The following is a 16,578-nucleotide window of genomic DNA, read 5'->3' as shown; positions in this document are numbered from 1 at the left end:
CCACGCAAAGTAGGTAAAGGTTTATGAGGGACCCAGAAGACTTGGGCTGACCCTGAGGGCAAACTCCAGGCTGCATTCCAGCCTCATCTGTGTCTTTTGCTGCCTATGGTAAGATAAAGTCAGGAACACCACCACTGTATGGGTTAGAGTAATCAAATGCCACTTACTGATGTATAGCCCTAGATTGCTATCAGACACATGTGTGTTTCTGTCACCTTAGTGCTGAGGTGACAGAGAAGGACTAGCCACCTCACAGCAGCCCACAGGAAGGTGCTGCTCAGTGGCCACCAGCTTCATGGAACAGCTAGGAAATTTCAGGAACTCCATGGTGACCACAGGAGGAAACACTCCTTCCAGTGGGGCCTCAGCCTACTGGAGGCCGAAATGACTACGCTGCCGATGAGCTGCAATACCTATATCTGCATTACGTAACTATCATGTTAATAACTGTAATTCATTAAGTACCTCTGACAATGGAAAGGTAAAACAGACACAAAGATCGCTTAGGCAGCACTCATGTAAGAACTGTGGCAATTCCCAGTCAGTGGGACACTGCACGGGGAAGGGGAGCACTTTCTCTGATGGCTGATTTCTCTGCGGTCACAGCTTGAATTTTTTTTTCTTTAAATTTCACCCACTTAAAATAATTTAATATTCCAGGTTTCCTAATCCTGAAGCAATCCTGTCCCAAGAAGATTCAGAAGCCTAGACTCACCAGTGCCACCGACCACAGAAGAGGTTCAGAGAGACACAGGTGGTCCAGGTGTTTCAGTGACCTTGCACCTATAGGGGAACCACCACTGTCCTTCCAGAGGCCCACTCCGCAGTCTCCGTGCATTTATGCAGAACACCAGGCAGTGGAAATGCCCACAACTTATCAGACGTTAATATGCAGTATATTTTAATCTTTGGGGGAAAGGCAGATTACTACAGATATATATTTTTTAAATAATTCCCTCCACTTACTTAGATTTCAGTTAATGTTGTTCAACTTCTTGACAATTTTTAAAAGTTTATTAGTCGTGTTTGTGATTCATAATGACCACTTTCACGGTGGGTATTTGGTATATGAACAGGACACCGCTGGATTCTTCTTCCCCTTCCCTTCCTTCCCTGCTCCCCCTTTCTTTTGCAGAAGCTCTATCTCCCGTAATTCTTCTGACATTCACACTTATGCTTTCCAACATCGCCACAGTTTTGACTCTAGTTACATTTTCAGTCTTTTAGAGAACAGTTTTTATGTCACACAAAGCAACACAAGACCACCCCTTATTGCTCGGGTTAAAACTGATGTCCTTCTAGATCCATCAGGAATCTTCCAGGGCTCTGTGCAGGCAACAAGAGCTCCATGACTGGACTTACCCAGACATCTTGTCTCAGAGCCGCTCCAGAGGCCGTTGGCCAAGCACTCGCGCACGTGCGAGCCCACCAGGGTGTAGCCCGTGTTGCAGGTGAAGATGGCGGTGGCCCCGAACACCGTCAGAGTGCCGATCTTGTTACCGTTCGGGGGAAAGGACAGGCTGCCACATGAGATCACTGGAGGGAAGAAGGGACATTGCTTCAGGCTCTCATGCTTAGAACAGGGCAGAAAGTTTTGAGGGTTAGTTAGTGCTCCTTACGGCATGGAGCATGGAGCCCTGCTAGGGGTGGTGTGAGGGGCATCATCGAAAGCTAATTTTTCCTTAGTCCGTAACATGAAAACCAGAATATCACAAGTGGATTCCAAAATATTCTACATCCTCGTGCTTATCTACTGCTCCTTTCTCCCCCTCATGGGCAGTTTCTTAATAAAAACTGCAGTCTGCAAACACACCTGTTAGACAAGGTGGGGCCACCTGTTCACCCATCACCAATCTTAAGAGCAACATCACTGCTCAGGGCTCTTACAGCAGCCTGTCAGGAACCTGGGAATGCTAACCATCTTTGTCATTCAGGTGGGTGAGGGTAGGAAGTGTGGCATGAAAATTCAGCGCTTTGGATACCAAAGATTTGATGTTTGTGTTTCCTGATTTGTGGGCATTGTGAGCCCCAGTGAATGACAAGCACAAAGGCACGAAGCCTCAGAAACTTGTTTGGGTTGTACACAAACGGTACCTACTATGATCATGGGTAGGGTGACTGTGAGTCCCAATGTGACCATATCTGATGTCCCCACACAGCACTGAAGTGTGTCCACTGTCACCCACAAAGCCACTGCACTGGGGAGACACTTTAGAAGTGGTCTGACACCACGCACACCTCCGTGCTTCAAACCCATGAACACTTCAGCGCAGAAGGACCAACAACCTCTGGGAGGACAAAGACTTCACATCATCAGGCTGGCTGACCACTGGAAGCTCAGGTGGACACCTGCCCTTAAGAACAGCTTGTCCCAGGAAGCACTGTGGCTGAGGGGTCAGAACATGTGTGATGCTGGGCGGGGCAGGGCACTCAGCCCTGAGTCCCGGCTTGTGCTCAGAATCAGGTGTCACAGGCAGTAAAGCACAGTGACAAACAGAGGCTGAGTATTTCCTCCATAATGAAATGCCACAGCTAGATACATCCACATGATTTACAGTCATCATATCAATAATCATGGTGACCCAGGCTCCATGCCGGCTCTGCACGTCTCCCGAGACGAGACTGCAGCCCTGGGAGGGTGGAAGCTGCCCCTGCCAGGTGGGGGAAGGTGAGATCATCGTGCAAATCCACGGCTGGCACACATCCAGGTCAGCAAGGGCCAGTGATGGGGTCATGCCACACCGGGACCCAGAGTGTGCCAACCCTCCCAGATAACTCAAGCAAGGAAAACCTCAGTGCACACACTCCTAAGGCCACCCCTTTTGGTGGAGCCACCCGTCCTCTAAGATGTGAGCCTTGCTGGACTTAGAATGGCTGGTCAGTTCTGGCATGGTACAAGGGATCCGGGAGCACACCATGGGCTGAGAAGCCTGCAGCGTGACCAGCTTGGGGCCCCACAGCCTGTGTGTGTGGTGATCCGTGGGTGTGGCTCCTGCACCAAGCATGCTGACATGGTTTATACAGTCTGCTGTGCACTTTTCTCTATACCTTTTCCCAGTCACAGCATGACTGTCGCTGTGAATGATGATGTTTAGCAACCATTTTTAGCCATTTAAGTGACTGAGTCATGTTTTGAACTGTAGCACCCATTGGAAATGTGTTCAGGAGCCACACAGGGTGAGTGCATCTCCAGGTCTCCAGTGCTGGACCAGCCAGAGGGCCTGTGCCTCTCTGCAGCCTTCTTGATGCTGAAGCTGCTTTAAGACCATCCTCTAATCAGGTTTACTCAACTGCAAAGAAATAATGGAGGACATCTGGCTTCTCAGCAGCTGGATAAGAGACTCAGACCCAGAGTTTCCTATAGGAGAAAACCCAGTTTGTTAGGGGGGATGGGGAAGCCATGATTCAGGCAGGCCCGGTTTAAGGAAGGAGAGCTCGCTGGTGGCGAGAAGGACCCTTGTCAAGCGCAAGCAGAGGTCTGATCTCCATGCTATTTTCCGCTCACAGGTTTCCAGCAGTGAATTCACTGAGTGTGTTCTTCCTGCCATTAAGAATGCAGGGGTGCTCACCATCTGCAGGGCTCCCTCCGCGCTCCTGGGGAGACTGCAGGTGACAGGATTGTAACACTGGGATCCTGCTCAGGCTCTGTACTCCCTTTCCCTCCCTGGGATGGAGCCTCTGCCGCACAGCATGAGGAGGGTTCTTCTCCTCTTTCTCCTCCTCCTTCTCCTCCTCCTCGATGTAGCTCTGAGCTTTCACCCTGGCTGAAATCTGCTTGAGAGAGTCTGCGCTGGGGCCTCTCAGTTTTTCCTTCCCGGGGGGTCAGCAATGCAGACACTACAGCCATCCTCTGTGGGAGCCTATGATTAACATGGGGGCCATAGAGACCAGAGTCTGGAACCACTGTGAGGTCTGTGTCCATAGCTGCATTCGGCCTTCAACGTGCATCAAAAGAACACCCTGGTCTGTGCAAAACTGTTGGAAGCTGAAACCAGGAGTCTCTGGACAGTGAGCCATCACAGAACACTGGATGTCAGCTGGGCTTTTTTCTTGTGAGGATATCAGGAGTGAGATTCAGTGTAAGGCCAGGCCAGGTGGAGCTGCCTGGGCACTCTGGTACAGGGCTATGATGCAGGAGGCGGCATGGGTGCTGCGGTGTTTGGTGATGAGTCCAGGTTAGAGGCCACTATCAGACAAGAAGCTACCAACATCCAGCCTGCTCTCTTTGCTCTGCAGTTTGACCAAGGACTCCTTTTAGAAAACTCTTAAATTAGCAGTTAGGGAGAGATGCCTATTCCACAATTTAGGTAACACTTTGTGTAGCTGAGAAAATTTCAATGGAGCTTGTCATACCTGTGTGTGCCTATAAAATTTAAAATGAAAAAATGATCTTTTCTGATCATGGAGTTCTGCAAAAAATGCATTTTTACTTTTAAAATATAAACCCTGAGTCAAACAGTAAAGCAATGGCTTGCTATTTCACGATAATTTTGATCTGGAAAGGCTCAGCTCCATGCTGAACGTCCATTCTTTTACCGTGGCCTGGGTTTTGGGCTGCACAGCCAGCAGCTTGGGGTGAGACCAAGGTGTCTGCTCCCTCCGTTGGAGAAGGCAGCCTGCTGTGTGCTCACAGGGATATCCTAGGGTGGGGGAGGGCTGGCTCTCTGTGAAGGGGGCGGCTGCTGGCCTCTGTAGGGGTGAATGTAGCAGGGAAGTGCCGGGGTAGGCAGCGAGCAGCAACACAGGAAACCCCAACCCCTCAGCAAAAGTGCCCAGGAGCACTGAGTCCCTGGATGTCTCTGCAAGGCCGTCTGGGAGCCACACACAGACACCTCGAGGTCTCCAGGTGACTCCCTCGCTCTGCCTGGTAGACTGCTGTGCCAACCAGCAGTGAGCCCACCACAGGCCATGGCCAGACACAGGTCATTTCATTTCACTTAGAAATTAGGAGGCAGTGGGCTCCCTGGGGTTTCTGTGGATCTGCTGAGTCATGCGGTGCATTATCAGAGGACTTCACTTGGTGCTCTGCCGTGTGCCTGTCTGCAAAGGGGGGCAAGAGAAGGAAGGGAATTCGAGCATGAAATGCGAGGAAAGAGTTACAGCAAAATGAAACAGCCTGTTTCTTGGGCTTTTCCTTGACTGTCCTAGAAAATAACATCATCTTAAGATTGTAAAATTATTTTTCATTTTACATTTTATATTTGTTTTCTGGTTTTATTTACCTGCTTATTTGTTTAGTTTTGGTTTTTTGTGTTACTGGAGAACTGAACTCAGGGCCTTCTATGGAGCTACATCCCCAGCCTGCTAAGACAGTTTTGTTTTGAGACAGGGTTTTTGCGGGTTATGAAGTTCCCCAGGCAGGGATTGAAATTTCAACCCTCCTTTCTCAGCCTTCTGGAGTCATGGAGTAATATGTGTGAACCACCAGGTAAGACTACTTAATGTTTTGAGGTTAGATAGCATCTCAAACATTATTTTGACTCTGTGTGTTTCTGATATTTTCAGTTGATTTTTGAGAACGTATAGGATTATGAGCCTGAGGAACTCAATATTTGTCCTAAATAAATAAAAATAGTAACAGTAGATACTGAACTGGAGGCAGCCATGAGAGACCCGTGGTGATGCTGGCATCAGCAGAAGTAAACATTAGAGTCCATCCCAGCATGCAAGCTGCTGTGCCCACCCATGCAGGGCCTCTCCTTGGACTCTTGGTGCTCAGGACTCTGAGACCCAGTGCCCAGATCCCAGCCTTCCTGTTCTGAAGGAACTGAGCAGCACCCAGTTTATTTCTCTCTGAGTCTCTGACACCTTTCAGGGCCCACAGCATTGCCCTGCAGGCCTGAGGGGGCTGCTGCATGCATCCAACATGCCAGCCTCGCTCCCTGCAGGTGCCGGACCCTGGGCCCGGGTCACTGCACAGACCAGCACGAGGCAGGAACTGCGGGTGGGAGCGGCCCCGGGACTGTGGGCGTCACCTGGGCTCACTGGGACATCTGAACTTCCAAACTGCAAAACAGGATGCAACAAGCCCTTTTGTTGGGATATTTAAAAAAAATTCAATAGGAAGAGAAATAAATTGGCAGTGTCAGCATTGGGACTTTGAGGGAAGCCATACCAGAGAGACACCCTGGTCTCTAAGTAGGCCCTGCCTGGGCGCCTCAGAGAACCTTAATGCCACACTGGGTCAGTCAGACAGGGTCAAGTGTGCACGGGACATCTGTCTTCACGAGGAGCAGGAGTCCCAAACACATCAGAGGGTCGGGTTGAAGTTACCTTCTTGGGTGCACATGTGTCAGCTCTTCTTTACTTACTGTTTCACTCTTGGTTTTTCTTACTAAACTGTGTATTTTACAAACTTCACACTGGTCCAGGACCCATTTCTGTGCATGGTAATTTACTGCTTATAATCAACTAAGGATCACGTGTGAGAGATGCCTGACGCAGACAGTGCTCCAGCAGCACCCGCGCTGTCCTACTCCCTATGGACTCATTCATCAGGACACTCGAGTGTGGACTGAACTGTTTGTATCTCGCTGGAGAGAATGACAAGCCCCCTCTTCAAGTCAGCCCTGGAGAGAGCACAGAGTACTCAGCAGGAACCTCGACCCCAGACCCTAACGAGAACTTCTGCAGGGGAGCGTAGGTAGTGTTTTGAACATGCACTCTTATTCATCCCTGAGCTGATGTGAAACATCCTTATAGCTTAAGTTTATAAAATATGATCACTAACGGGGACACAAAGCTTTCACTGTGAGGGTTGTGCACCCAGGATGCCGCCCACCCCAGCTAGGAGCAGCAGACTATGCCTGGTCTGTCCAAACCCCCAGGAGGCAGTGAGGCCTACAGCGGGTCCTGACCCCAGGGTTGGGACTCCTGGGCAGCCCCACTTACCTCTGCAGCGAGGCCTCTCGTCTCCCGTGTTCCAGGTCCCGTTGGCTTGGCACTGGAGCAGCCTGCGGCCCTCTAAGTAGTAGCCAGGGCTGCAGCTCAGCAGGACCTGGGCCCCATACTCATTCAGTGACCCGGACACCAGCCTCCAGAGGATGTGTTCAGACAGCTGCGCCTCGATGCTGGGGCACAGCACCGCTGGAAAGGAAGAGGGCCATCAGCTGTACTCTGCATATGTGCGGTCAGGGATCCCACATGGGGGTGTAGGGGTCCTTCTGCTGCCCACAGGTAAGATGCAGTCAGTGACCACTGTTGAGGGCGAGGTGGCCTTGAAGGCGACTGCTGCACATGAGGGTGCACACCAAGGTGGGCCGCTTTTGGGGCAGGGGTGAAACTCCATCAGGAGTGTACACTGTTTTCAGCTCCTGATAGCCTGGGAGCAGTGACTGAAATCCAGTTTGTAGATTAATTTCCATAAACCAGAGCCCATCACACACACACACACACACACACACACACACACACACACACACACAGTGCCCATCTGCACGTCAGTGACTCACAAGCACAGACAGAGATGCAGTCACTTTTGTTACAGAGCTAATCTTCCTGCCTGACCGGATGTAGCCTACTGAGATCTCAGGAAAAGACCTGGAGGCAGCAGCTGCTGCACAGAGCCGTGGGTGCCAGGCACAGGGGTGGCAAAAGCAGCAGCTTGCTTAGACACAGAGGTGCGAGGCCACCCTGCCACTCCTGCGGCCACGTGATTCATGGATTCTTTAAAGTCTGTGCAACCTAGTGGTATGGTGAGCATGTGCTACTCTGAAAGCACGGCAAGACTGAGGGTGGATTGCAGGAGTTAAAACCTAGTGTGATACGAAAGTCTCAGCCAGCCCCTCCCAGTAATTTAGCAGTCCTGAATGCACATACATTTAAAAAGAAGGCTTTTGGCACTACAACAATAGTAAAATCCATTTGTTTAAAACTTCAGCAAATGGTAATTAAAATTCTCACACTTATTCCATTTAGGTATTTTTAGATAAAGTAATTATTTGTTTTGTGGGTATTCAACTGTTTTACCTACCAAAATAAATTAAACCTCTCTCTGGCCAGCAGCACACTTTCAGAATTTGCACCAAGATTGTCTTTTCTCAGAAGCTCTCAGTCTTCTAACTCTGTTACTCCATTAGAATCCCAGTGTGTGTTTCGAGACAAAAGCATTTCATTTCAACAAAATGCGTGCTTCCAGAACGGACTTGGGAGTTTCAGTTACTTACTCTCTTTTTCATCTTTGTTTTTGCCAAGGACTCAGCTTCAGCTCATACAGTGAGTACAAAGGTGCCCTGGAGCCAGCACTGTGCGTAGGGAAAATCTCAAACTCTCCTTTGTTACCTCTTTCTTCATGAAAATGAGATTTGCCTTGCTTTTTAGTCATCTTATTCAACTTTGTTGCATCTCTGTCCATTAGGCTGTAAGCTCTTTTTAGTAAGCATTGTATCTTTTCACAGTTTTTCTTGAATGTAACATCTGACGAGGTACAGATCACATTTACACTTAAATAAGGGTGCACAGATGTGTAAAATTTTGAAAAATATCATGCATAGGAAATACTACTGCAGCACAAAATGCAGAGAGACCCCGCAGAGAGAAGCACGTGTGCAGGGATGGGAAGTGCAGGGGTCCCTCCTCACTCCAAGGAGAGAATCTCCAGCCCTAGTGGATGCCTGAAACCAAGGACATACTCAGCATTGTTCACCTCTTGATGTTCCATTGATAAACATGGTACCAAAGCAGAGACAGAAACAAGTAATCAAATAACTATAATAATCCTGTAGCAAATGAAATCTTTCTGCCCCATCCAAGACAGAATGTTCTGTGATGCCATGGACATCAGCAAATACGCAAGCAACCCGTACAGCAGGGAACACAGTGTAGGGGAGATTCAGAGAGAGAGAGAGACAGACAGACAGATCTGCTCAGGCAGCACAGTGATGCCAGCACTGCTCTTAGCCTATGGAAGAGTGGAGATTTCAGAGGCGGGTAAACACTGTAGTTTCAGTCTTCTCACTCTGACCAGCGGGGGAGAGAGCACCACACCTACATCCTTTTGGGAAGATCCATGGTGTAATACAGTGGTGAAGTCCTGAGGGTGCAAACCCAGACCATGTGAGGGACTGTGGCGACAGGGGCGTGGTCCCTGGTGGGTGAGCCAGCAGTCCACAGGGAGGACCCGCTCTCATTTCCTGCGGCTTGTGAAGCATTGTTCATCCCCCAAAGAACAGGATCCTGCTACTCGCCACAGTGTGGGTCAGCCACGAGGACAAGATGTGAAGCAGACAGGAAAAGAAGAAGACTTCATCTAAGGCTAAAGACTGCCGCACATGGGGTTGTGGCTGACGAGGTGATTTCCACTGTCCTTGTGCTGAGACTCAAGACAGGAGGTGGGAAACAGAGGTCCCCCCTTGCCAGCCCAGTGCTGGGTGCCCAGTGAACAGCCTGACCAGCAGAGGACAGAGGGTCAGAGCTGCTCCTAAGATTCCCACTGTAGCTGGGCATGGTGACACACTCCTGTGATCCCAGCACTCGGGAAGCTGAGGCAGGAAGATCATTGCTAGTTTGAAACCTGCCTGTGCTACAAAGTGAGCCCAAGGCCAGCCTGAATTGCATAGTGAGACTCAATCTCAAAAAGACCCCCCTCCCCCAAAATGAAAGATTCCCACTGGAACAGCAAAGGGTCCTTCTTCCTTGTCTTTTCCTCCTCTTTCTCTTATTTCAAGGTGAGAAGCAAATCACCTGCAGCCTGGCTGGGGTAAATATTGTAGTGCGGAAGTATTCAAATCTTGCTATGGGTTATGTCCCTGTGTCCTGTCCAATAATTCCCACAGCCAACCCCTCTTTAGGAGCATTAACTTCCAAGCTTGGGGTGTGTGGCTTGGAGATTCAGTTTCCCTCTTGATTCTGATGACTGAGTGGAGAAAATCCAGGTGTGGGCAGCAATCCAGGATGTGCATACTTTTAAGATAAAAGCACCAGTGACACAGATCCATGATGATTCAGATACTTTATGGAAGATAATATTCTGTCAGGAGACTTGGGAGTATCATATTCATGTAGGGAAATTTAAAAGAAATATTCTGTAACTTCTTCAGATCATTTAAAATGTGTTAGAAATTTCTACAGAAATTCCAGAGTGCAAATTTTTCTGTTCTTTTTCTCTGTGTAGAATTTTCAAGTGTTTCTGTGGTGATCAGTTACTAACTTGTGACTATCTCTGTACAAGAATTTGTTTAATAAAAAAGGAAAGCAAGGTGGAATTGGAAGGTTTCACAGACTATGCAGAATCTCTGTTTTGAATCTCATAAATGAAAACTTCACAAGGTCCAAGCGAATTATTTAGAAAATCTTCAAATAAGCATAAAATTTTTAAAGATTAAATGTGTGTACACTATACACCAAACATACAGGTGTGGAAGTGCAGTGTAGTTTCTTTGTAGCATGGGAAGTTAGTACAGAATGAGCAAATCAATCCTGTTGTCTGTGTCACTCTGTGTCACTGCCTCCAGGGCCCAAAGGACAGACCCCGGTGATGCCACCAGAGAATGTGCCCCATGAAAACTCACACCCTGACCTCCTTCTAACAGCGCTTAGCATTTTTATAACTCACGTGATTTAATGTATGATATGATATGAGGAATCAGGGTGTGCTTCTTCTCTGAAAGGGCCAACATCGTCATAAAGTTTGGGGGTCCCTGGCTTGGGACCGCACCGTCCCGCATCTCTGAAAAGGGAACACCTGGTGCCTCAGGGGCATTTCCTCCAGGAACTCCTACACAGCAGGAAAGCGCCCAGTGCGCCTGCAGTCCTCAAGTATAGGTCTGTCCAGGGTTGTTAGATGAAAGGACAGATGCCAGGTACCTCTGTTTCGTAAAATGGGTAAACTTGAATTGTGAGAGCTCTCCAGCATAGGTACTAGTTAGATGTTAACATGCACAGATTGGCTTTTTACTCTCAGAGCTGGGGGACGGGGACCTGTAGATGGTTAAAGAAGGATGGGGGCCGGGGTTGTGGCCAGTGCCTGCCTGGGAAGTCTGAGGTCAGGAGTCTGATCTCTGATAACAAGAGAAAGAAAGAAAGCTAAAGATTATTGTGTCCTAATACAGCAAACAAAGGAAATAACTGTGGGAAAATAAATTTCAAAAGCTAATAAGGAAATAATTTTCTGGCTATGAGTTTAAGTTTGTGTTTACCTGCCCGATTTCTTTAATTTAAATGAACTTAAGTAAACAACTTACATCCAAACAAAAGTAAATGTATTTTCCAGCCTTTGAAACCTAAGGGATTTTAATAAAATGTCCATGTTTACATTATAAAATATAACAAATAATGGGGAGGAACAAGTACTGGAAAGTTTGAGGTATTCAAACTGATATTCAAGAAAGGTTAAAGCAAATTTTCCATTTTTTAATAAAACTTTTGTTTATTAATTTTGTTAATGAACCAAAGGCAGTTAGCACCAAGATGGGCTTTTAAAGGCAAGCTGCCTCTTTCAGTGGAACAGCCTTTTGGGGAGCACACTAAGCTTCTTACACACATGGAGGGCAGCTGTGCATCTCAATGTTAAAGCACCTGGACCCAAAGAGCTATTTTCAAACACACTCCAGTATACACAGAAGCTGAACTGCTGATGTGCTACCTTACATTTCTTTAGTAAGCACAAGGTCCTTTTCTTTTTACATTTTTTTTGTCTTTTTCATTTTTATCAGTACCAGAGATCGAACTCACGACTTTTCTTAATTTGCTGTGAACTGCAAGAGGCTTCTCATTGCTGATCTCTGCGGAAGCTGGAGGCAAAGATACACAATGTTCCTGCAGCCATGCGGTGCCCAGTTCCCCACAGAAGAGGGTGCGAGGTCGGCCCTCAGCTGGACTCACCAGACCTGAAAACGGTCAGGGTTCATCCATTTCCAGCGGCCACAAAGCCTGGGAATTAGAAAGGCAGCTTTCTCCCCAAGTTTCCCTGAAACAAATCCCAGTGTCCACGGCCTTTAGCAAATCACTGCACCAACCTTTCCATGCCTTGTCTACACAACCATGCCAATCGCAGGAATCTGTGGAAGCTACTGGAACTCTGGTCAGAAGGGGCATGGGGTCCTCGGAGTGGTATACATCCACCTTGTGTGGGGGATGAAGTCCACTTCTGTAACATCCAGTTCCCTGTTCCTGCTTTGGAGAAGTGACCTCAATGTGAAAAAGGGCTGGGAATGCCACCCCACTTCTGTGAGACCTTGGGGGTTTCTGGCAGAGGGGTTTCTGAGTTGTGACTTATGTACATGAAAGATCCCCCAGGCTGCTGCTGGAGACAGAAGGAGAGCAGATGCCTAGTCAGGGGGTGCCCCTGCAGGGCAGGTGGTGGCCGGCATAGTGTGCAGAGAAGCAGGACACAGAGATGCTTTGGGGCAACAGCTGCAGAGCTCCGGGTTGTACTGGTCCCAAGTGAGGTCTGAGGAGAGTGTCCAGATTCCGACTCTGGGTTTCTTCCACTCTCTAGTGGGAGCAGGGGAACCTCACAGACTCCATAGCGGCTTCTGTTTGCCTTTTTCAATCAGATTCTACCTTTGTTCCCTCTCTCAGGGCATTCTGGGAGCTAGCTCCCCTTACACTCTGCTCAATGGGTACGAAACCAGTCAGCACAAACTGTTGGTGCCCCTGGTCAGTAAGACAGACACAGCCTCCAATCACAACTCACAGAGCTGAAACAGACCCCAGGGAGACCTGGGGCACAGGCTCTACCCTGCACATCAGGTAACAGGCTGGTCAGTAAGACACACAGAGCCTCCAATCCCAATCCACAGAGCTGAAACAGACCCCAGGAAGAACTGGGATGCAGGCTCTACCCTGGAACATCAGGTAGCAACCCTAGCGCAAATTCTGCTCCACTGTGTCCTAGTGGACACTCTGCATGCTGCAGGAGATCCGCAGGCAGAGGGCTCCATCCACACTGTGTCACAGTGCATGACAGCACACCCTGCCGTCATACTCCATGGGGAAGCCCACAGTCCTGCCAGGTGGGACACAGTCACTGTGTGGTCTCTGCCCACAGCCTCTGTATGTAACTACATTGCTTCCACACAACCTGACCTCTGCTGCACTTCTCTGCAAGTTTAAGCAGGACTGACACAGTCTATGTGGTCACAATTAAAACTTTGCATGATTCAGTTATTTGCTTTGATTAAAGCAGTATGATAACGGGGTGGCTGTGAAAATCCAGTGGTAAAGCCTAACCCTTGGGGTGTGTTACACCTCCAGCAGGGTTTCTGCTGTCCTCCAGGCCCCTCCTGGGTCCTGCAGCCCTCTCTGCCATGTGCCGGTCACTCCTGTCAATTCATCCACGTCAGTCAGCAACACTTGCCGGCATTTTATGTCTGGGCTCTTCATGGCCGTTTTGTCTCACTATCTCTCTCTGCCTCTGGGCCAACACAGGTTGTCAGAGCGAGGCTGAGTTCCTGTTCCCCTAACTTTCCCCAGTTGGTTCTTATACTGCAGCTCTGTGGCTGATACAAATTAAGTGGATGGACATCTAAAGGCCGGCCGTAATACAGAGCTACAAATTGGGGGGCGTGCATCATTGCTTGACCCAATGATATGTGGTTTAACAGAGAAGCGCAGTGCCCAGTAAGGTGAAACCTTGCTTGTGCACTGCGTGCTCTTCCTTAGAAGCAACCGAAATCACCGTGATGGGATGGAGGCTCCGCCCATAGGGCTGACCCGAGGCAGGACAGGAGGCACCTTGGTGTCCTGCACTCAGGGCAGGACAATGCTGTACGGATGAATGCTGACGGCCACTGAGATGGGGTGTTTCTGGGTGACTGTCAGGAAAAACGACTTGTAGCTTTAAAGATACAGAACCACCCATTCTATAATTTCCACATCAGTCGGGGCAAGCAATTTGATTTACTAAAATCCAGTCGGTCCCTGTAAACATTTACACATAACAGCAAGACTTGTTTTGTAGGACACCAGAAAATCTACCTTTCATTAAGTTTCTAAATAATTGAATTCATATTAAATACTTCATGAAAAGAGTATCATCATGTTATACTCTATGTTAGCCAAATAAAAACAGATATCTGAAGACTCTGATACTAGCAAAATAATGGCCACACAAGTCCATGGAACAGAGCAGAAAACCCAGAAACAGACTCCCCAAAAAACATTTGTCTGCTGATAGAGGAAAAAGGGAACAGCAGAGAAGAGACAGTCCTTCCAGGAAATGAGTGCAAAACTGCAAAAACTGATACCCACAAAGATGAATCTGGACCCAGACCTTACATCTGCAGTGAAAATTAATTCAAAGTGAGGTGCAGAGCCACATGTCATTGCAGGTAACTAAATAAATATCTCAGAAGACACTACACAAAATCTGAATGGTCAGGAGTCTGGCCCTGACCATAAAAGAAAACACTGACACTAAAATTAGTACTTCTGCCCTGTGAAGCCACTGATAAGGAACATGATAACAGACTTCACACCAAGAGAAAATATTTGCAAAATGCACAGCTGATACAGGACTGTAATCTAAACTTATAAACAACTCTTAAAACTCAGTGACAAGAAAATGAGCAGCTGGGCTGGGGATTTAGCTCAGTGGCATTAAGCGCCTGCCTTGTAAGCAGGCAGTTGTGAGTTCGATCCCTGGTACCGATAAAAAAGGAAAAAGACAAAAAAAAAAAAAAAAAAAAAAAAAGAAAATGAGCAGCTGATTTAGACTGTGGAAAAGACTCTCACAGTCAGCTCAGTCACCTCACTAAGGCAGAAGCAGATCATAAGCCAGGATATGGAAAGATGCCCCACACCTGGGTCATGTGAGAAACACCTGTTACAGCAGTGGGACAGCGCCGCACACCTGTCTGAAGCACCAAAGCCCAGGCCCCTCAGAGGCAGGAACCCTGGCCCGGCTGCGGGAACACACACAGCCACTCTGCAGGATGCTGGCAGTCCTTACAAAACCGAAATGACTCTCACTGTTGCTCCATCAATCACACTGTGGAATGAAAGGGGTAAAAGTAGCGAAACCCAAATCAGACTCCACACGCGTCACTTCCCCTAGTCTGAGGACTCATCAGTTTCCTACTGTTTTGGGGTTTGTGGAGTTTTCAGACGCACTGCTTGGCTCACCTGGGCGCTCAGGGACACTCAAACCCAGCAGGCCTGGCCCGGATGACCGCAGGCTGTGTGCAGGACACAGCCATTCACAGAGGCCCAAGACAGCTGGCAGGGTGGGGTCTTGCATTCAGAGGGTAATGTGTTTAAGGATTCAAATAAAAATAAAAATAAGCCAGAGCAGTGATCTCATTACATCCTCATAGTAGTGCTTGTTATAAAACAGTACCTTACTTTGTAAAAGTAACCAAAACATTAATGCTATTTAAATACTGCATACGACTCAAAATGTAGTAATATGATAAAGAAAAATCCATGTGGAAGCAAACTCCTTTCCACAAATACTCATATACTTATATGCAAAGTTCAAAATGCTTTAATGTAACCAAAATGCTCAGGTAAAGACAAACTAATTTTGTAATTAAAGATCCCTGGCTCTCTGCAGCTAACATTAGAACTGCATTGTCCTGGCATATAGAGAAATATTAGGTGGATTTCAGCTGAGGGATTAGGAGGACAGAGCACTTCCAATTAAAGATTTTTAAAAAATATCTAGAGAAGCTGGCTATGGGCATTTTGTACACATATGCATGGTGTGTGTGTGTGTGTGTGTGTGTGTGTGTGTGCGTGCGTGTCTGTGTGTGTGTGTGTGTGTGTGTGTGTGTGTGTGTGTGTGTGTGTTTTCTATTTGGTCTGTGATAAACTTTGTCATTTTTTGAGACTAAAGCTTTACATCAGACCGGACTTTTGGTCCTGTATGATGATTACCACACACTATAAAAGCTTCCTAGAAACCTAACCTCACTTCTCCATCTCATATGTGCTTTTTCGAGCACCCTCACGTTCTGCAAACATAGGTAACACTCACAAAAACCAGGCATGCTGGGAATCACACAGGGGTGAAAGACAGGCTGACGTAACAGGGGCAGTGCCTTGCTGGTTCTGTGCCTCAGTGTCCCCAGATGGACACACAGTACTGGACACACTGGTCACAACACTCAGGACCAGCAGGCAGCATCTGGCTGGCTTTCCAGGGAGCACAATCATCCTCATGGCCAGATCCCTCTATGTGGAATAAACCAGCTGTTTGCACTGTGACGAGACAGACTGTGTGGGAGGGGAGCTTCCTTGGAACCTGGAGCCCTGCCCTGTGCATTTGGTTCCCAACTAAACCCACAAAGATGGGCAAAGACTCTGGAACACTCACGTTTGCAAGCAGGCGTCTTCCCTCTGTTGCTCCATGTGCCATCTTCCCTACACACCGCGCTTGCTTGTTGACTGGCTTCCAGCCTGAAGCCCTCGTTACATTCGTACATGACTTTATTGTCCAGCGTGAACTCGTTGCCCGTGAAGGAGCCGTTTCCTGGGGCCTCTGGGATGCCGCAGGACACAGCTGAAAGGAATGACAGGGACGCAGGCTTATTCTCATAGGACTCCACTGTCATCTCAGAAACTTACAAACATTCCAAAGTGCATTTACATTAGCTCTATGCACATTTCCAAATCGTGAGGATGCACAGAAAGTGGGTC

At 48.1% G+C, this 16,578-nt stretch overlaps 1 protein-coding gene across 2 annotated transcripts in view; it reads right to left on the bottom strand.

Moving 5' to 3' along the window:
* Positions 1–16,578, bottom strand: part of Csmd1 (CUB and Sushi multiple domains 1) — a 1,477,900-nt gene that overhangs the window by 46,733 nt on the left and 1,414,589 nt on the right. For both annotated transcript variants that reach the window (XM_063234987.1, XM_063234988.1), the window contains exons 50-52: positions 16,256–16,441; positions 6,892–7,086; positions 1,363–1,536 (exon numbers count right to left, since the gene is read on the bottom strand). In XM_063234987.1, coding sequence (XP_063091057.1) covers positions 1,363–1,536; positions 6,892–7,086; positions 16,256–16,441 — 555 coding nt within the window. The remainder of the gene's footprint in view (positions 1–1,362; positions 1,537–6,891; positions 7,087–16,255; positions 16,442–16,578) is intronic.

The sequence above is a fragment of the Cavia porcellus genome, unplaced genomic scaffold (assembly GCF_034190915.1).
Source record: "Cavia porcellus strain 051 isolate PalLab524CR breed Dunkin Hartley unplaced genomic scaffold, mCavPor4.1 scaffold_24, whole genome shotgun sequence".
Lineage (NCBI taxonomy): Eukaryota > Metazoa > Chordata > Mammalia > Rodentia > Caviidae > Cavia > Cavia porcellus.
Note: the sequence above shows the minus strand (reverse complement) of the source record. Positions and strands in the feature narration are given on the sequence as shown.